The sequence below is a fragment of the Vicugna pacos genome, chromosome 2 (genome assembly GCF_048564905.1).
Source record: "Vicugna pacos chromosome 2, VicPac4, whole genome shotgun sequence".
Taxonomy (NCBI): domain Eukaryota; kingdom Metazoa; phylum Chordata; class Mammalia; order Artiodactyla; family Camelidae; genus Vicugna; species Vicugna pacos.
Genome location: NC_132988.1, coordinates 1351363 through 1373038, shown reverse-complemented (window position 1 = coordinate 1373038; position 21676 = coordinate 1351363). Strand labels below are relative to the sequence as shown.

At 46.2% G+C, this 21676-nt stretch overlaps 1 protein-coding gene and 1 long non-coding RNA gene across 4 annotated transcripts in view; both read left to right on the top strand.

The window, feature by feature from the left end:
- Window positions 1-10184, top strand: part of LOC140688695 (uncharacterized) — a 38595-nt gene extending 28411 nt beyond the window's left edge. Inside the window, exons 9-10 of the long non-coding RNA XR_012063437.1 lie at window positions 5327-5447; window positions 10170-10184. This is a non-coding gene — a long non-coding RNA (uncharacterized lncRNA). The remainder of the gene's footprint in view (window positions 1-5326; window positions 5448-10169) is intronic.
- The window catches only part of LOC140688692 (trafficking protein particle complex subunit 9-like), a 175171-nt gene that overhangs the window by 115922 nt on the left and 37573 nt on the right, over window positions 1-21676 (top strand). Inside the window, exons 1-3 of one of the 3 annotated variants that reach the window (XR_012063426.1) lie at window positions 10482-10738; window positions 12132-12301; window positions 14074-14293. Coding sequence is in view for 1 of the 3 variants with exons in the window: in XM_072948359.1 (XP_072804460.1) it covers window positions 10551-10738 (188 nt within the window). In the remaining 2 variants the exon portion in view is untranslated. Of the gene's footprint in view, window positions 10739-12131; window positions 12302-14073; window positions 14294-21676 lie in introns of those variants that run through there. The other 2 variants (XM_072948359.1, XR_012063425.1) reach the window with 2 other exon arrangements.

Here is a 21676-nt window from a genome sequence, read left to right as displayed (position 1 = left end):
TATTTCCTTGTTATTCTCACTTTACAGATAAGGAGACTGAGAATAAGGTCTTCTCTCTTTTGGGGGGAGCTCATTATTAATGATGGGCAGTTGTAAGGAAAAAGATATTGATTCATCATGAGAAAACATTTTTGTGAGAGTCAGCAATGAAGAAGATGAACACTGAAGAAGGTGATCATTGTTCGAGTGAGACAAGCCCTGGGTTGTGTGGAGTCAGCATCCCTGTCCTAGACACGGCACGTGTAGAGCTGCGTGGTGGGTGAGGCGGCGCGGCCGTGCAGGGAAAGCGGATGCTGGGGCCTTAGGCTGTTCTCAGGCCTGGTTGGGCTTTCTCCTAAGGGGAGTGAACCATCATTGACAGATTTTAAGTAGGAGAGTGGGGTGCTCTCATAGTTCATATTTGTCTTCTAGAATGTTTGGAAACATTTAGAAGGCTTGGCAGGAGATGATGTGATGAGTCAGAGTAGGGTGGCTGCGAGGTGTAGCAGTGTCCAATTTTCAAGTGGTTTTCAGGCCCAGGCTTGTGGCTTAGTAGCCGTGTCAGCTTGAATGACGCACGCAAGGAAGTGAAACAATTTATCTAATCAATTGAAGCAGTGATGTACCCAATTCCCAGGACTATTGTGGAGATCCAGTGAGATACACTGTGCAGTGTGCAGCGTGGTCTCCAGCAGAGAGTCAGTGCTGAGTGAGTGCCAGTGAGTATCTGGTAGGTCAGTTGAGGGTAGTGGGACTCGGTGTCTGAGGATATCTGGTCCCTGAAGGAGGGGTCCATTCACATCTGTGAGTGATGGGCCTGAGTTGGGAGACGCAGGGAGACCTTACCCTCCGACCAGGGGCCCTGGTAAGGACGGCTATGGGAGGAACACCGTGAAGTCAGCTCTTTGCATGTGGAGTTGGAGCTGCCTTTGAGACAACTAACTGCAGTGTCACGAGCTTAAAGAGGAGATCTGGGCCCAGGTTGTGCATTTTCCTAAAATCTCAACTCCTAAGGACGCCGAAATATTTATCACTGAACGTGAAGTCATACTTTAAAGGACAAACGAATAGTAGTATTATCTCTGTCATCAAAGCTCACGTCTATTTATTCATCACTCACTTTGCTAATTGGGTACTTACAGAGCTCACTTCACCGTCCTCCCGTGGGCTCAGGCTCCACAGAAAGAGCTGGTGAGACTCCCTCTTTTCTAGAATAAGACACATTTAGCTTGTAGACTTCTGTACCTCGCCAGACTTAGGAAATTAGTTTGTTGGTTTAATTGTATTTTCTGTTGGCCATGTCCTGACAGGAGAGAAATTTTACCTCATGGTCATGTTTCAATTAGCTGTTACTGAGAATTGCTGATCTGATACATAGTGTATGTATTATATTAACTTTGTAGAGTAGTTATCATTTTTCTGTCTTTGCCCTTTAATTTTGTTTGCCCCTTCAGTGTTCTATTCCTTTTGGGGCCTTATTTTTTTTTTAATTAAAAAATGTCTGTTAGCAGTTAAGAAAAAAAAAGCAAAGAAAAAATGCACATGAGAACTAAATTTAGAAAATGTCTAGTGTGTTTTCTGTCTCGGCAATGGAGGGTACTAGAAACTCCTGAAAACCTTCATTACACAAGTTCCTTAAAATGCTGATTGAGAAATAAAACCTTCCTTCCTCATCTTTCAAGCTGCACAACTCATTGTCAAGAAAGTGAGGGAAAATTCTCAGAAGCCAAGACAAACGAGAAAGCAGGGTTTCTGAGAGATACATGAGCGTTAGAAGCCGTGGTGTGCTGGTTGGCTCCTGAACTGATTTTCAGTTGCCTTGACAGGAGAGAAGGATGTGAGCCCCAGACCTCTCACACTAGGAGTTGGATGGGTGATCATATAATGGGCCAAGCCCATCCTGAGAATCTTGCTTTACTAAAGGGTGAAATAGGAAAAAAAAATTCCTCAAGACAAGAAAGTAAGAAAAGTCAATTTTGTTGGAAGAGGGGAAAAATAACAAATCCAAAGTAAGGATATAGTTTAAAGCTGTTCTGGCATGAGAGTGACCACAAACTCCTGGCAGAATAGCACAGCTACTCCTTGATTGATAAGTTGTGTTTTGAATGAATCAGTGAACAGCTATTCCGAAAAAGGCCTCCAGAGTCTTGTGGATCAAGATACTGGACAGCAAACACCTCTCTTCCAAGGTCTCATTCAAATAACCAGAAAGGTTTTAAAGGAAACTAACAATAATCTGAGTTGTATTTATTGACATTACTATATGCTAAGAATTCAGAGGTGACTATGGAGTTGTCTCCTCTTTTATGGACCTTATTTTCTCTTTGGGGAGAAAAATGACATAGTTGGGTATCTTGGTGGAGGGAGGTGTTAGTCTGTTGCAATTAGCCAGGAGAGGAGATTAAGAAAACAGTGAAAGATGGGTGAACTTTTTAGCTGAGGACAGTCTTGTTCACTTGGCTTTTAATTGCAGGCTCAATGAGCTGTCACTGGAGGGACTAGATCTTACGGAGGATGGACTTAGCTCAGGCCTCTTTGGAATGGACAAGTGAACCTGGAAAAAGACAGTCAAATCTGTGCAGACATTAAAGTTCACTTGAACGTGCTGCATCCCTGAGCCAAAGATAGGACAAATATGCAGCAATTCTTGAGGACAGAAGAGTGATTTTTAAGGTTCTCCAAGAATGAATCCCATGGAACCGAGATGGCCAGTTTTCAAACTGAGACTTTGTTCTTTGGACGGTGTACCCAGCAAGGGTATTGGCCTTTTATATGTTTCCATTTGTCTTTAATACATGTCTGTTGATGAGGACATGGGCACAAATGTTTGACACCTTGTCGAGGCGATTTTGGATACCTGCCTAGAAGCACGGGCACAGTTGTGGCTGCTTCATACATCTTGCAGCCCATCCCTTTCCCCGGCTCCGTGATCACGGCAGAGTGGTTCCTTGTTGACCTGTCCGTGTCCTCTGTGACATCATAACCCATGAAAAGACCGGAGCATATTAACTTGGCTTTGTTAAAGTCAAAGAAACAGATCAAATATGGAGTCAGATTTGTTCTTTCCTATTTCAGTAGTACCATGGAGATGGCAGTTTGGGCAGCTTTTTGTAGTGTCCTGGAGGCTTTCTCTCTCAGCTTCTGGGTGCCTCTATTGAAAACCCTTCATTGCTGTCTGGCCTGCTGGTAATGCACACTGCCTGTTTTGCCCTGAAGTTGTGTTCTGTTTATAAACTCATCTCTACTCCTTGGAAAACAACTCAAGAAAAACTCAGTTGGTTTTCCACCAGCCATGGGCAGGGGTGAGGTAAACCGTGTTATTATTTCATAAAATAATAGTAATAATAGTAATAGTCATAGTAGTAGTACTTGTAGTAATAGTAATAATAATAATAATAATAATAATAATAATAATAATATTAACAGAAGTCTTAAAAGAGGACAGAGCACATTGGAGAGAGTCAAAAAATGCTTTCTGGCTTAAATCAAAAGTGATGACTAGTGATTCCATGGCTGCTGTATTTGCTAAGCTAATTACTCCTTTGCTCCATTACACATTTCTTTTATCTGAAAAAGAAATACAAGGAAATGGTTTAAAAAAAACTCAAACAGAGCACAAAAATACACAAGTGAAAGAAGTTTTCCCTCATCCTCTGTTCTTTCAGCCCTCTCTGGAGATGCCTCTGTTTACTATCCTTTGGGTGCTTTTCCAGATATGCTTTGCACATTCCCACCTATGTATGTAAATTCCTTTAAAATTTTAGTTATTTTTAACTTAAAGGGATTTAAATCCTCAAGTGGCTTCTGGCCGGGTAATAGAACAGAACAAATCTGACTCCATATTAGATCTGTTCCTTTGAATTTAACCCTGTGCTCTGTCACCTAGGCTTCATCTTGCTTGTAAAACAATGTTGCCTAGAGCCTGAAATAAACAGGAGACCCTATTCTGAAGGCTCTGACCTTTAAGGATATTTAACACCTTTTCATTCATTAAAAGATAGCAAATTGCAGAATAGAAAATAACGTTTCTTTTGTTGGAGGTTTACAGGGATCTGACCCTCGCAGATAGCTGCAAGAACAAAGGATTCTAACAAGAAGGAATTCCTACACTAAGAAGTTTGCACTAACCAAGCACATAGGAAAGGAGCCTGAATTGTGACTTGGGGAGATGGTTTTCCAGGACATTAGTTTGCCATCTAGGTTTACAGAAACTTGCTATTCCATGCCCCAACATCTGGTCTCCCAACTTATTGGCCTGTCCTGCACTGAGGAGAATGAATTTGGACTTGGTAACACTCCTATCTACCTAGAAAGCTGGGCACTGGAGCTGAGTGTTATGGAAACAGGCCAGCCAAGAAAAAAGCACCAATCGGAGTGTTGGAGTACTCAGAATTATTATGCCGGTGGGCTCAGAGGGGCTTCGGCTCCGAAGTTTCGAGTACCTCCAAGACGTGCACATGAGGTTTTAAAGGCTTAATTACAAGTAAGGGGGGATTAGCCAATAAGGCTCAAAGAACAAAAAGCAAGGAATAAGTACACTGGAGCTTATCAATTTGTAACAGATCACATTACTGACACTTGTTGAGCTTGGAATTACGAGTTAGGTTGTTAGGCCAATAAACTGACACTAAACTTCAGATTTACGAGATAGCCCAGCAGAATTTAGATCAGTAAACTGACACTTATCACACTTAGATTTGTGACTTAGCTTGTTAGCCCAGCTGGACTTTTCCTTCACATGAGGACAGCTCTCCCACACCCAGGGAACTACTGTGAGCCCTTGATGTTTCCACTAGGGTGGGTATGGTTTACCCAGGAGGGATGGGGACTATGCACCAACACTCAGGCAGTCTGCTCTGTCTGGGGCTCTGATCTTGTACCATCCCGCTCCCCGCCAGCCCAACACCTGGGACAGTGGAGCTAAGGCAGAGATCCTGCCTGCCTGTTTCCCAGCGTGTAATAGGGGAATATGTGCTCTTCCCAAGGTAGTTCTGAGCGACAACACCTGCGGGTGCTTGGTTCTCAGAGCAACAGAAAACCCAGCTCCGCGTGGGGGCAACGGGTGTGATCTCCCTAGGGTTTCTGCAGAAGCATCGGACGGAGGGTTGGATCACGGTGGTAAAATTGAGCTGCGGGGCTTGAAGGGTAACAGAAGGGTACAGAGGCAGGTCTGCCGCCTAGGGGTGCCCCAGAGGTAAAGCTTTTTTTCTCCAACTCCGCTAAGACCCTCCCTTCTCCAGAGCCCTTCCTTCTCTCTGCTCATCCTGTCCATCTGTATCCCTCCAATTTTCCCGTCCTCTCCACCCGCTCCCATCTCCCTCCCTCGCTGTCCCACCTTCTCTCACAGAACCCAGAGAGGATCGCTGGCCCTCCTGCGCATGCGCAGTCAGTGCCAAGTGGTCCGCTGGTTGGGAGCTCCATATCCGAGCCGGGGATCGGGCCCAAAGGCTTCTCAACTACGTCGCCCGGTAGGCCTTTGGTTCCTGCCTGGGGCCGGGGCCTCTGACTGTGGAAGTGCAAGGTGGGGGGCTCCCAGGAAAGGGGTCAGGCGGCTGCGGGAGGGCGGTCCGCCTGTCACAGACCCCAAGGGCGCTAGTCAGCCCGTGTTCAGATGAATTGCTCAGGCCAGACCCCTCTGCCAGCGCCACCTGCCCCGGCGCCCCGGCCAGTGTCCAGGGCCTGGTGTGCACCTGCCACCTCTCACCCAGCCGGGATCCCCTCAGTCCGCGGCTGGCGTCCCATTCCCCTCTCCCTCCCGCTAGTCCTCTCCTCCCGGGCTTCCTCTCCTCGTCCGCCGGCCCGTCCCCGCCCCTGGGCGGGCTGTGTCCCGGGCGGGCGGGGTCTGCGGACCCGGACGGGGGCGGGCGCCTGGGACTGGGGCTGGGGCTGTCCTCCGAGCGAGGCTGCAGCCCGCGTCCTCCTCCCCGCTTTCCCTGCCCCGCGACCCCGGGGCTGCCCTGCTCTCCCTTTCCCGCTCCCTGAGGACCAGCTCTGTGGCGTGGGCGCTGCTACCTGGGCTGAAAGCCTCCGGCTCTAACGCCCAGCTTCTCCTGGTGGAGTTGGGAAAAGGGAGCGTCACTGCTAAGCGAGGTTCTGTCTCCCCCCTCCATGTTTCTGCAGCAGGTAAGTACCTTGAACGCTTTCAGGTGTTATGATGGAGGTGCTTGTTGATGTCACGTGTTTTTATAGTGAGAGGGATTGCAGTGGTGAAAGCAGGGCTTGGTTCTGTTAAAAATGTGCTGAAGGCATGAGGCTGTGACATCCTCCTTCCTTCCCTCTCCCAGGGTGAAAGGAGTGATCCTCGATTTTCAAAAGATAGTGTCAGTCCCTAACTAGCCCAGCCCAGCTAGTGTGTGTTAACAGGAACAGCACCACCAGAGGCCTTGGAGACCCAGGGATATTGCAGTCCTAAAGTGCTCCTGGCATAGTTTGGCTTGTTTAGGTTTTTTGTTTTTCTTAAATTGTGGGACAGACTAGTGTATAAACTGAAAAATAATTGTCAAGAAATAATTTTCATAGGACAGTTTTATTGTGATATAGTTCACACACCATGAATTCCATCCATTTAAATGGTACAATTCAGCAGCTTTTTGCATATTCACAGTGGTGCATGCATTATTATTCCAGAACGTTTTCATCACTTCAGAAAGAGCAGTGGAAATGAATGACCTATCCACCCCTCCGAAGTGGTGGTTCTAAAGAAATTTCTTGGCTATTCCTGACCATAAATTAACTTGTTATATTCCAAGAAAAATCTGGTAGGAATTCTAACCAGAATTGAAATGAATCTGTCTATCAAAACAGGAAGAATTTATACCTTTATGGCATAAAATTCTTCTACCCATGAATATAACTGGGACCCTATCTTTTCATCTGTCCAGAGCCTGGCCCATGGGAAGTCCTCACTACTTGTTGGGCTTGTGAATGATGAGATTCTATGCATCGTTAGTTGCAACTGTAGCCTTTCACAGAAAAGTAACCTCAGTGAAGCAAGTGACTCTCTGATGGTCAGAAAGAGTGACAGCCAGTGCTGGAGTGATCCATTGGACTTGGTGCTTGCAACCAGAATTCTCAACCACCTACAGCTAAGGGGATTAGAGTATTCTTTTATTTTTTCTTAATGGCGTTGCTTTTATTTTTACTTATTTTTTTCAATTATTTTTTATTTAAGTGTAGTCAATTTACAATGTTAGTTTCAGGTGTACAGCAGAGATCCAGTTATAAACATATGCATATGTATATACATATGTTTTAGATTGTTTTTAGTATAACTCATTACAAGAAATTGAATATAGTTCCCTGTGTTATATAGCAGGTCCTTGTCTTTTATTTTATATTTACAAATTTGTATCTGATAATCCCCCCTTTCCTGCCTGCTAAACACAGTTTGCTTTCTATGTCCATGAGTCCATTTCTAGGAGCACAGTTTTTCCTAGTAATATATGCTCTTTGGCTGCTTTCGGTTTCAGTAATTCAATCTTATCTGTGGGCGCTTTTCTTCTGGTGGCATTTATGTGGTTTGCACACTTGGTATTAGCGATCTTTATTAGGGAGAACTCCAGGCCTCGTGTAGTCCGTGGTACAGAGTGCCCACTTAATTGATGCTTGAACTGGGAAAAAAGCACAGTAAATGCTGGAATTTCCACTATGGTTTAGAATTCCAGGGTTCTATAACCTGTTTAGACAACCTTAACATTGGCTGCACCCATACTGGGTAATTTGGTGGAAATTCATGGTATGGTGGTGTAGAGACGGGGCCTTGTATGCTTCTTCTCTTTCTATTTTCTAACACTCATTCTCCTGGGCCTTCCAGATCCTCCCCCAGATGTGCCCAGGGCTGGCTTGATGCTGCGCTGAGGTAATATTTGTTAATAACGCCCTTTCCTCAACTCTTCTGAGCCTCCGTTTCTTTCTCTGCACAGTGAGGGCTTAGACTAGATAACTACTTTTCAGTTTCTTTTAAAGCCATGTTTCCTTTGAGAAACAGAAAATGCAAATCTCTCCTCTCAACCCAACCCTTTAGATTTTGATAAATCCTCCAAGGAGTGACATAGCTCTTTGTGAAAAATTGATGTGATTGTGATTCCAGGTGACACAGGAAACACTCTTCAGAGATTTATTGCAGGGAGAGGGCAGGAAAGGGGCAGTATGTGACACTTTCTAGTGTGAGCACTGGAGCAGGGACTTGGATTTAAATACGGTGTCTGACGTGGCCTCTCTCTAATCTTGTAGAATGTGATAAACTTCTCTACCTCAGTTTCTTGATGTGTCAAGTTGGGGTGATAATATTTTAAGGCTTTTGTGAAACATTATACACATAAGACATTTGTGTCTCGGTAGAAACAAGATCTGCTAGGGATTCAGGGATTTGTTTTAAAAAAATATCTTGTCCATAGAACTCTGTCAGTGTGTATTTTGAAGTTCCTGGAGGGTGAGGGTGAGTCTAAAGTCCATCGTGGGACAGGTGGCCCATAGTTCTATGTGCCCCAGATTACTCCCTCCTCCCCAGTCCTCTTCCTCTCAGTCCAGGATGAAGTTCCCTAGTAGATTTACACAGAGGTCTTGTGGAAATGGCTTTTCATTTTATTGTTTCACCAAGAAGGGGTACCATCATGATCTCTGTGGTCGGGTTTTGAAGGGCTGCCATCATGATATCTGGTAAGAATTCTATGCAATTGGGAGTTTCAATTTAATGAAAAGAAAAAAATTACAAATAGAAAATTAGAACAACTGTGGTGACAGGGGCTCTTGGAAGTGGACACCATTAGCTTTGTTAGCTTCAGGTGCTGTGGCCTGTTGCCACGGGGACCCATCCTCTTACTCTGAAGTTGGAGGGACTAGTGGGTTCAGTGGGAAATTTAACTGAGTGTATCTCATGGGCTGGGCATTGTCCTATTTGTTCTGTGTGTTCCTTATTTGAGACAGTGAGCTCACCTAACCTCAATAACCTCTTTAAAATATTAGACTTTTTATTTTGAGATGTAATGTAGATTCCCATGTGGTAGTAAGAGATTATATGGAGAGGGCATATGGACCCTTTGCCCAGTTTTCCTTATTGGTTCCATCTTGCAGTGTTGGGGTACAATTCATTACTGACTCACAAACAATTTGAGGTTTGTGTTATTGCCCTCATTTCTATTCACGATTAAACTGGGGCTTAGAGAAGCACACAGGCCTGCCCAGGTCACCCACATTGTTAGTGCAGAGTCGGGTGAACGTGGGCTTGGGATTTCCAGGCAGTACCATTATGATGGTCTGTGGCAGGGAGCAGCATTCACTTTGCTTGTTTATTCATTCAACAAATATTTATTGAGTAAACTCTGTGGGTCAGATGCTTTCTTAGGGTTATCTGATTCTTCAGCAGTACTGAGAATCAGGTAATGTTTATATTTTTTAATCTGAGAAAATTAGCTCTGAGAGGTTATAATCCCCCCAAAGGAATTATAGCTCATAAAGGAGGGATAGTACATTTGTACAGTTCCTTCTTCTTATGCAGGTGGTACCCAAGGCATTTTACATTTTCAAACATCCGTAATCCAGATATATTCTTGTAAGGCAAGGATTTTTTTTTAATTGAATTATAGTCAAGTTTACAATGTTGTGTCAATTGTAAGGTGTTTTTTGAATTTTGAATTAAAAAATACTTTTTCAGGTGGGTAATTAGGTGTATTTATTTGTTTCATTTTTTTAAAATGAGTTACTGGGATTTGAACCCAGGACCTCGTACATGCTAAGCATGTGCTCTACCACTGAACTGTACACTCTTCCCCAAGGCAAGTTTTCTTATCCATTATTATGAAGCTTAGGAGTTCAAATAAATTGAATAGAAATCCAGATCTTTTGATCCTACTGTGGTCCTTTTCTTTATATTCTGCTGAAGGGTGTTAGGGAAAGCATTTCCTTTATTCAGCATTTTTGAGCAGTGACTTTGCATCAGGGCCTTGCTAGGTGCTTGGAAATATAAAATAAGAAATGATCCTTCTCTGCAGAGGCAGGAAGCCTAGACCAAAAGCTGGGTAATGTGATCCGAGCTACAGTAGCCATGTGCAGACTCTGAGGACAAACGGTACCCTTGAATTTGCTTTGGCTTCCCTTGTCTTCTGGCTGGTACACACCAGGCCACCGCAACCCAGATGGGCCCGTAGCACACAGCAGAGTATGTACCTCGATCTCCTCTCCCCTCTCGGCAGGGCCTGCAACATGAGCATCCCTGAATACGTGCAGTGTGCTGAGGACCACCAGACTCTTCCCATTGTGGTCCAACACATGGAGATCATCTCAGAGGAGAATTTCTTTTGCATCAGCTACGCACCTTGGTGAGCCATATCAGCCCATGCGGCTCCCAGTGGACACTCTGTATCCACTATAGACACTACTATGTGCCCGAGAATGGGTGGAGCATCTTCCAGACCCACCGCAAGGTCGTGGGCCTTGTCACCATTACCGACTGCCTCTCTGCCAAGGCCTTCGAGAAGCTCCACGTGCAGAGGAGCTGTATGGCACCTCGCTTAATGTCTCTCAGCTTTTTGTCCTTGTGCTGCATGGGGAGGTAGCCGAGCAGCCGCGCACCGATGTTGCCTTCAATCTACGAGGACTACAGGGTGGTGGAGAAGAGGATCGAGGACTTCACTGAGTCACTCTTCATCTTGCTCAAGTTGAAGTGGCTGGATGGTGGCCCCAAGGACTCTGGGGACAAGATCCCCCTCCCCTGCATCCCGTTTGAGAAGGAGGACTTCATGGGACTGGACACAGACAGCAGGTAAGTTTACCTGGAGACCAGTCCACCCTGGCTGTGTGCCGGATTGCTTCCATACATCCAGAAAGGGATCAGCAAGGAAGAAGTCTGTCTTGTAGCCAAGGGGGGAGGGAGGTGCAGCCCGCCGGTTTACAGACATTTAAAAGTGAATCCGCCTTTGTTTCAGAGAGATCCTTTTAGGGTTAGTGTGGACACTTACTCCCGCTTTACAGCCAGGACCATGGTGAGACCCCTGGGGTTGCTGCCCAATAACGTAGCCAAAGCCACTGATTCTAGGAGCACTGGGGAGGAGGCTGGACTAAGCTGAGATGTGCTGTAGGTCAAATGCACGTCAGACGCTGAGGCTTGTCTAGTAAAAGTACATAAACTATCCCTTTACTTCCTATATTGATTACATGTCAAAATGATAGTATTTTACATACAGTAGATTAAATAAGATCTGTTCTTAAAATCAGTTTCTAGTATTTGTTTTTTGTTTGTTGGTTTGTTTCTTTATTTACAATTTATATGTGGCAACTGGGAAACTTTCTTTACATGGCTCTCATTTCATTTCTGTTGGGCAGCCTGTCCTGGGACATTCTCATCCCTTTGCTTATAGATGAGCTGCTGAACCCCGAGAGGCGGAACGAGGCGCTGGTTGAGCTGCGGCTGGAGCCGCTGTCTCCTGCCTCCCAGGCCCAGCACCTGTTCGGCTAAGGCCCTCTCTTCCTACCCGACAGCTACCATGCCAAGTTAGGACATCAGAAACACCGCCAGGGACTTCCTAATGAACTCCTTATGCAGGGAAAGGCGTATCACGGTGTATGGGACAGAGCAGGGAAATGTTCATTCTCACTTTTTCCCTGTGATTAAGTCAACGGCCCCTCTTTGCCTCGGAAATACAGACGAGATCTTCTGGGCTGCCTACCCCCCCACCTTCTGCTCTGTTCCCGGTTTATCTATCGTGCTGTCCCTCGGGCAGAAGAGGGTGAGATGCCTTTGCCGAGACGTGGTCCCCCTTTGCTGGGGTGAGTGAGGGAAGCTGTGTCCCCCCGGTCAACTGCCTCGGTCCTTGAGTCTGGAGAGGGCTCATGGTGGTCCCACAGGTGACGGTCGGAGGACCTGGCACGTGCTGCCGGGCCCTCTGTGGAGGCGGTGTTCTGTGATTCTTGAACTTACCTAAGATCAGATCCTACTTTCTGGTTGTTGGTAAGTTGGAGGAGAAGATGCTAGAGAATTGATAAAAAGAATGTCTAGACCAGCCCTGTGAGTGAGAAGCACAGGGGACCCGATTCCCACCTGTGAGAGCCCACCTAGCGGGCTCTGGATGAATTTTCTGTTCCTCCCCGGACATACCTCTATGGCTTAAGGAAGGGGAGAGGCATGTCATGGCCATGATCTGTACTTGTCCTCACAGGGCCCTGTGATCTACATGCCCGCACTCCCCTTCTGCTTCTTGGAGTTGAGCTGGCATGTTTAGGAGCCTGGGCACTGCTGAGGGCATAGATGCCAGCACCGTGCTACACCGAGTCTGGCTCCTTTCACCTCACCTGTCAACTCCTGCTGAGGCCCCAGACATTAGTCAAGGTAGGTGCATCGGCGAAACGTAAGCAGGGACCACCTTCTCCCCCTGGACAGACTGGTGAGTGAGCAGTGGAAGCCTGGAGACCTGCCCCAGCCCCCACGCCAGTGCCTCCTCTTTTGTCATAGGAGGCACTAGTGACATTTTTGCTCAGCAACTGCTTGGCTCTGAGTCTGCAGACCCACCAGAGAATGCCAGATTGTTTTTGTCTTTTGAAGTCTGCCCTTGGGACTTGCCGGAGTAGCCAGATGTGTACTTAGCCCACAGTGGTTGACACTGTCACCATTGTTTACCCAAAACCTCGTGTACCAGGCATGGCTCCCGGCATCAAAATACAGCAGCACATTAAACTTCCCTCCTGTGGGTCTGTTTGTTCTGGTACCATAAGGACTCAGCCAGCATCTGAACGTCAGTGAGATAACGCGTCCAGTGAGCTAGGGTCAAACACATTCTCCTCCAGTCACTTTTACTCAATTGTTGCTTTTACTGTTCCACAGTCATTAATTTTTTAAACAATACTTTGGTGCAGGAGCAGAGCCTAATTCTCTCCTGCTACTCTTGGTGGAAGTGAGTAAAACTGTCCAGACTGAAATGCGACCACAATTTGTAGCTCAAAAGCTGCCTAGAAGCTTGTAGGTGGAATTTTGGTTAGGGGCGCTGAACACGTTGGGGTTCCCTGGCAGCACCGCTCCCCTCAGGCAGCTGCTTTCCCTGGAGCAGGAGGTGAGGGTGGGTCTCACCATCCCCGCTTCCCTGGCCTCACACACTCACGTAAATTCTTGTACATGCTTTCAAAATCATTTTTGTTCTTGTGTGTTTCTTATTTTCTTTTGTTCCTCTTTTCCTTTTTCTTTATTCCTTTTTCACTTGTACTGACCAGTGAGCACGTTGTTGCATCTGAAAGTGTGGGTTGTGCACACCCTGCATTGGAAATAGCCAGATTGCCCTCCGTACAGTCTCCATCGCTTTAAAAAGCAACAACTTAACAGCTGTCTTGATCCATCTATTATCTTAGTCATTTTTTATTTTCTAAGTTTTTGGAACATTTGCTTTGTTAGCACATTACCCACTGGTGTTAAATACCTGTTAAAATCTTTGCTTTTGAGGAGCATGTTTGGTCCTCCTTTTATTTGGTGACTAATGCGCCCTTATTAAATTTGTTTCATTGTTTTGAAGAAGTGAGATGCGAATTGATTTAGGCGGCTGCTGAGGGATTCTTTTCATGGAGTATTTAAACTTGTAAAGTCAAAGTCTGCAGCACCTTGCTCGATTCCTGCTTTTACACAAACGTGCTCGGCACGCGGTTCCTGGCTGTCGCTGTGTGACGTGTGTGACGGCGCTTCCTGGCCGGCGGTCACTGGTGAGGGAGTGGCCGCCTCGGAGGTGACAGCTGCAGGGGACGCTGTTGGAGGAAGCGGTCACCGTTTGGTTCTTTAATTTTTTTTTTTTGCAATCAACTTCCCCGTGCCATTTACTTTACTTTGCCTTCATAAAGGAGCAGAAGTGGGTCTAAAATCCATGCCACTCTTTTGTTCCCTTTACGAGGCTGGTTTTTTCTGAGTATCAGGACAACATGGCCTTCTCCTAAGTAGCTGGCTCACCTGGATCTGTTGGACATAGGGATTGCTAAAGGAGCCGTAGCTTCCACTCTGCTTCAGCCAGTGGGCATTCAGAGCTGGGTCTGTGGTTTGCCTCAGCAGCCGTGCAGACCTCCCATCCGCGACCTTTACTTTTAACCCATGTTGGCAGTAAATAGCTGAATCCGTTTCTGTTGCAGCTGACGTCCACCACTGATGGCCGTGTCGTTAGTTTGTGGTACTCAGTCTCCAACACCCCAGTCAACCATGAAGGAAGATGATTTGTCCGACCTAGGACCTTGGATTCTCACCCCTACCCTGGTTCATCTCACCCGGTGGAAGGGTTTGGCCACCACCATCATGCTGACCATGAGGCCTTGTTTCTCCTTTCATGCTCTGTTCCAAATGTGGACAGTTCATTTTTCACTGAATTTGTATCGCTTGAGACAGGCCAGAATATCTGAATGAGTCCATCACATTCTGGGTGGGGATCAGAACGGAAGTAAATGTCGCAAGTAGATGGAGTCTAGTCTGTCCGGGTTGGCAAATGCAGGCTGGGATCTGTGATGGCCGGGCTGTACCCTGGACACAGGCCTTTCCCGTGGCTCCTGAGAGCCCAGGAGTTGAAATGAGAACAGCCTTGCGTGGGTTCCCCCATCCTCATCTGCTCACTGGCAAGTGTGTCTGCTAATTAGGAGCTCCCCCAGACCTCGGGCCCTTCAAAGCTCAGACCACGCGAGAACCTTGAGTCCCTTCTCCTGCGCCTCCTGTGTGAGAATCCAGTGCCTTCTGAGTAGGCCAGTGGCAGGAGATGCCTCCCCCTCCAGGGAGCACCCTACGGAGGACTGTTAGTGCACCATGCTGTGAGCTTGTGGGGTTCCGGCCATGGTCCCTGCAGAACTACACTTGAAATGGGCTTATTGACGGAAATAACAGGACTGATTCCAGGGCAGGGCCGGGGGGAGGGAACACTGGAAATTGAATGTGACCTCAGACACCTCGGTGGGTGCTGGGGCTGTTACTAAAATGGGGAGTCTGGGAGATACCTGCCAGGAATTGAATTCCAGAATAAATGGTGGGCATGAGGCATTTTTAAGATGCCATTTGTCATCCAAGTTAGGACTTCAAAGAGGCGTTCTGGTCGATGAGCCTGGGGCTCAGGTGAAGGAGACGGACTAGAGATACCCGTTGGGAGTCGTCATTCTTAGCTGGTGTTCACAGCCTTGCATGTGAATTAGATAATCTCGAGGGCTGCAGACTGAGGCTGAGGGGGGGCAGGGCTGTGCCTGGGTTGGAGGAAAGCCCAGACCATGCAGCTTTGGTGTGTCAGTTAGCTGCATTTGCCATTTTCAGAGCAATGCCATTTATCCTTAAGGGGCCGGGGGGTGGGCAGGGCCAGCCAGGAAGAAATCTGAAGGGAGGGTCGTGGCCACGTGTGTGTCTTGGGAAGGTGCAGAGGCTGCAGGGTCCAGGAGTGTAGACTCCTCAGAAGCTGGAGTTGGAGTGAAGAGTGGGAAGAAGTTAGTCACAATCACCTTTGAGGGAGGGAGGGAGGCCTAGGGAGTCCCCACCCTACCGGACTCGCTTTCCCATGAACAGAAGGCAGTCAGACAGAGGATCTGAGGTGAGAAGGGATGGGCACTGGGAGGGGAGCCAACCTGGACAATGGTGCTTGGAAATTTCTGGAATAGTCTCATTGAAAAATACAGTTAAAAATACCCAGACTTTTAAGAACATTGATAGTGACTGGGGACGAGGCAGTTTTTCTGGCCTCCTAAGCATAAGGCATGTATCCGGGGATACACAGAGGATACGGGCAGTCTGTTCCGGGGGCTTGACCCTTACCAGGGGGAACAGTGCAAGTTTAAAGGGGGAGAAGGGCAGTGGAGGGAAACTAGCAAGGCCCCGTGTCAGGTACCAGTCGGCCGCCCTACTTGCGTGTTGCGTTCACATCCATGCCTCCCAAGTGGGCGGTGGCAGCCCCCTTTTGCGGATTGGGAAGCCTTCTCAGAGGGGTTAAGGTATTGGTCCGTTTAGCGGCTAGTAAATGCTGTAGCAGGATTCAAGCAGGACCTTGTCAGACTTCAAGGGCATGTTCTCTCTACTGTTTCCAGTACTTCCCTGATATAACTGGAATGGTGAAGTGGGTCAGTTTTGGAGCCTTAAAAAAAAGTATGATTTAAGTGCCTCTGGACTGTTTCACAAAGCTCAGCGTTCTTTGATGGTTCTGAAGCACGCAGTGATTTTCGCCCCACAGAGGTAACGTCTAACTTCTTTGTCGATGACGTGGTTGCAAATGATGTACAGGTGCAAAACCAGATTTCGCAGCTTCTGAAGGGAAACTCTCCAGTTCTCCCTTGGTAGGCTTTCTTCCATGGAATGTAACTGTGCTGCAGCGTAAGCCTGAGCTTTCCGTATGGAGTGAGGGTTTAATATCCGATGTTAGCATAAAATGGTCAGAAGAAAAAAACCGACGTTGACAATTCATTTTTGGGTTTCATTAGTCAAGATATACTATCAGTTAATGGCCCATATAGCAAATGAAATTGAGTACAGGACGTTGCATTTCTTACTTTCTATTTAGAGTTCTCTTAACAGAATAATGTTGCCTGCTTTGGAACATCAGCTCCACCACTCACGGCACCTATCAGTGTGTTGGTGTGATTGCATTTACAGAGTGAATGTAATCTGGGCTTCCTCAGCCCCAAACACTTCAGTGCAGAATCACGGGCTGTAGCCATGTCTTAGTCACGCAAATACTTCTAAAATTATATGATTCCAGAAAAGAAAGAAGAGAGAGAGAGAGATTGCCTTTATCAAAGTTCCTTTCAGTTCAAACGGCAAACTGTTGTTGAGCAGCTCTGGTTTCTTTGGATATGAATATGTACATTTCTTTGCATGTAACCTGGGTTTTGGACTAGAACACCAAGTTCTTGCTGTCCACAAGCCACAAAAATAGTAGCCAAATTGCACACGTGTGAAATAGTTTATACTTTTTTCTGAGAAAGTATCCTTGAATTTGGATCTTGGGCTGTGATTTTTGCTTTTTGCTTCCCCCACCCGTCTTGTAATCTCTCACTCCTTCCCATGTGGCCCCCAAGGGTTCGTGGTCTCAAAGGAGTGGGCAAACACACAGTTGGTCACCATGTACTGCTGCTAAATATAGAGCCCAGCCAAGACCTAAAGGACATTATCAGAGAGGAATTCCTGGAAGAAATGGGCTCTACATTCAGTTGTGAGGACAGAGTAAGAGTCAGCCAGGAGAAGGAGTCAAGAATGTGGCTCAGGTCGCAGGTGCAGCCCGGGCAGAGGCCTGGTGGCTTTTGGCGTGGGGACCCAGGGAGAGTGCCCTGTGGGGTCCAGGGTGGAGGGAGCCCCTGCTGGGGAGGACACTGGAGAGAGTCCGGGGTGTAGGGCTTTGGAAGTAGTTGAGTTTTACTAGAACTGACACAGTAGGCAGTGAAGGGTGTCAACAGAAAGTGACCCTCAGGAAAGGTACTTCTGGTTTTGCTTCTGATATACTACAGACAGAAGGGTCGGGACGGGCGAGAGCAGGTATGTCTGTCCCTTTGAGACCCAACCCGTCATTCATTTATTCATAACACGTGCACTTCTGTGAGTCTAGGGGAGAGAGTGTGTAGCCACATTAGTAAGCAAAATGTATTTGCTTCTTGAGAGCTTAGCATTGTCAGAAGTTGACTTAGCCTAGAATGTTCTAGGAAGAGAGGAACAAATTGTGGATGTTGGAGGGAGGGAAGGCTTCCTTGGGAAACAGTCAAAATGAGCCTGGAGGCAAGTGGGAAGTAGGAGCAGGTCAGGGGGCTCCTGAGGTCACTGGGGACCTGTGTACTGAGGTGAGGCTGGGCGAGCAGGGTCTTGGGTGGGGCTAGAACTCTACCAGGGGGCCTCTGAAGGGTTTGAAGTGGGGTTGATGTAATCAAATTTGTGCTTTGGGAAGGCTGCCGTGGCTCTGTGTGTGTAGCGGGGAAGAAGGGGAGGGTGCCACCAACTGGGGGATCATTAGAAGACATTCACAGGCTGGGATATGGGCATCGGGGTTACTTGGGGAAGGCAGGGGCAGTGTGGATGCCGGACTTCCTTATTGGGGGCTTGTTAGCGGGGCTGTCCTAGAGGCACCTTGTGGCTGGAAGAAAACTGATGGAGGCCGCCAGGTAGACTTTCCTCTTCTCTCCTTCCCTGCCTAGTGTGATGATCTTAGCTCAGCCAACATTTGGAACAAAAGAGCTAATTTCCAGGGTTGCCCAGGACTTTGTTGAGCTCGTTCGAGTGAGATCTGATAGGATTTAAGTTTGTGTTCATATCTGGATGTTCACTTAGCTAGAAACGTCCTGTCATTTCGATTACCATAGGGGTTTTTATTCTTGATAAAGATTGCTTTCTTGGTGAGAGGAAATTTAATACAGCTGTTGTCTTTTTCAAAAAAAATCATATCTTTTAAAAACTTTAATATTCAAAAGAATAGTAATATATAAAATATTTAAGGAAGTTTTGGTGTGGTTTCTTTGCTTTCTGAGCTAATGTGGAGTTAGAGCCTTTGCATTACTTAATAGCACATCCTTGTCAGTATTTAAAGAGCTGTTAGTGAGCCCCCCAGGCCTCACCTCTCAAAGAATCGTTAAAGTTTGCTCTGAAATATGTCAAAAAGGTCTTGTTTTCAGAAATCAAATGGTTTAAAATACGCAGCATAGCTCCAATTATAAAATAATAATAAGTTCAAAATTAAGAAAGTGGAGGATAATTGATTTTTTTAAAGCCTAAACATAAACTTTCTTGTGCTAATGTTGCAACTGAAAATTTTGAAAAGAAAAATCCTACTACAATATCATCTATGTGGTATACATATATGAGTTTCACGTTTGAAAAGTAACTGTGCAGTGGTTTTCATAGTCAGGAGCATTCCAGCTCAAATACTGGCAGTGATGGCTGCTGGTTTTCAATGGAAGAGCCTAAATTTGCCTCCATAGCTTTTTTTTTTGTACTGAGAGGGTTGAGTAGTGCTTTGCCAGCATGATTTTCGGGCAATTTGAGGGCAGATTTCGTGTACCAGCAGTGAGATATTTCCATGCATTTTATTTTCTGGACATCACCAGGGCACATGTGGGGTTTGTGCCTGCAGGCTGGAATGCTGCAGGACTCCCTGATCCATCACTGTTATGTCCTGATGCTGCTCCGGTCAGTGAATGATTTTCTGTGGCTTGGAAGCAATGTGGTCTGATGGTGATGATCAGATGTGCAGTTAAAGTGGTATTAATTGAAATAAGAGTAACCTAGAAACATTGCTCTAACAATACAGGATGAGGGAGGAGGATTGTCTGAGCTGCTTGCAGTGGGGTGTCTTCTCAGGTGACTCCCTCACCGTGACTCCTGCCAATATCCGCCCCAGCCCGGCACGGTAGTCCTGCCAAAGCAAGCAAGCACTTTGCTCAGAAACGCACTGAATTTCCTTGTGCCTCTGTTTGTTGGCTTTTTTTGAAAGCACATTTTGCCCTTTGCTTAAATGCCATCCATGCTAGTCACCTCTTACACTCATTCTTCTGGACCTCGTCCATAAATAGCTGCTGAATGGATGAACAGAATGTAGTATCTCCATGTAGTGGAACATTATTAACACGTAAGAGTGAATTAAAAAGAAAAAAAAAAAGAGGAAAATGAAAAAGGCCACCTGTTTTGGGAAGTACACCCTGAATTTTCATCCCACACTTTTCCCTTTGAAACCCAATCACTTATGCTCCACTCTACTCTTCTTGATAGTACTTACCACCTTCTAATAATCTTTAACGTTTCCAAAAAAAAAAAAAAAAGAAAGAGATGCTGATACCACTTCAAAATGTACAAGCCTTGATAACAGAATGTTAATTGAAAGGAAGCAGACACAAACGGCCACATATTGTTGATTTCAGTGATCTGAAAAGCCCAGAAAAGGCACATGCAGAGGCAGAGAGCAGGTGATGGTTGGAAGGGGCTGGGTGGAGGGGGATTAAGGAGTGAATGCTAGCGATTGGGGGATTCTTTTGGGCTGATGAAGTGTTCTGGAAATAGAAGGTGATGAGGGCTGCACAACCGTGATTGTGCAGAAGACTGCTGAGCGCTGTGTCCGGGAGTGCCTGTTGTTGGGGCGTCTTTATTTTGTTCTCATCCTGCAATGTGAAGAGCCATCTTCTGCTGTGGTCACTCTACTCCTGTGAGTGGTGAGGGTCAGAGACTTTGCAGAGTCCTGTTTCTTTTCTCCCTCTGGCTGAGTGTAGGCAAAAAAGATTTAAGACTGAGAAACTGCTCCATCTGCAGAAATGTCTTTCAGTTTTGCCTGGTGTAAAATTCTTGAGAGCTTTTAAATCGTTTAGGACAGTCTGTTGGGGGAAACAGCCCGTGAAGCCTGGGTGAGCCCGGGAAGAGCCGGGCTTCCCTCCCAGACACGGGTGGGGATTTCACCCCCTTTCAGGCAGTGAAGGGCCCAGACCCGTGAGCAGAGTTGACAATCGTGAATATTTACGTGTATCCGCTGCTTCATCTTGGATATTAATTTCAAGCTGAGTCAGTTTGTGGCGGCAGCCTCATCCTACATCAGGAATTTATAGTATCTGCTCTTTGGGGTGAAGACCTGACAGACTTGATTATTTAACAGTCTGCCTTGAATTGATATCTCAGATTCCTTTGTGAAAAGCAAAACAGCAGAAATACAGACGTCCTTTAATGCCAATGTGGCCTGGAACGGGTTTAGTCTCTGTGCCTCAGTGGCCTTATCTGCGGGTGGGGAAGATGATAACAGTGCTTCCCTCAGAGGAGCTGGTGAGGGGAGAGTGAGAAGCACAAATGGAGGACTTACACGAGATGCTCATAAATGACCGAATTTAGTGCTCTCCGCCTGGTGAGGCCTCAGGGGCAGAGATGTCAGAACAGAGCAGTCCTAGCCGGAGCTCGATACGTGATGGTAGCTGTTATGATCAGTATCACCACTGTGGGTTATCAGGTAGTTTTAAGACTTGGTAATATGAATTCATGGATAATGTTAAAAGACTAGACATCTCAGATCCAGTTTACATAGTCCTCAAGAATTCTTCTGAGAATTGGATGTTTTCTTCCCCATCTTAAATCTGAAATGAGTCTCTAAAAATTTCTGTATTCCTCCATCTTTTTGCTTTAATTCTCTATTTCTTAAAAAACAAGATTTTTTGATGGAGTTAATGGGGACTGAACTGAGGGCCTCATGCATGCTAAGCACATACTCTCCCAAATGAGGTATAATCTCTTCCCTGATTTTTTAAAAAATTTTCATCTTAGTTTTCAGAGGTTAAAGGCCTCTAATTCTTTTTCTGGAGACTTGTCCATGAACCTGTAAATCTACAATTAATGGACAAAATTTGGTTTATTAAAAAAAATCAATAGAATATTCTGCAATCCATCCAAAAGGAAATGCTCATTGACTTAAAATGTTTCTCCTTTATGGTGATTTCTTCTTTTCGGTCTAGCTTAATTTATTAACAGCCATCCTCATCATCATAATGACCAAACTCAATCTGAGTGGACACCTACCTAAGGCTAAAATGCTTTCCTCATGTTTTACTTCATAGCAGGTGTTTGAGGGTAGGTATCAGTGTCTCCTTTTTTGTAGCTGAGGGTTTGAGAGATGGGCCAGCTTTCCCCAAATCACACGCAGCTGGCGGTGGCTAGCTCGATGCTGGAATCCAGGCTGCACAGGATGAATTCTCAATTGCTCCTCTAATCAGCCTCCCGTTGAGTGTTTTCCCGAACTCCTGTGAGTCCATAAATGACCGATTTTAGCTA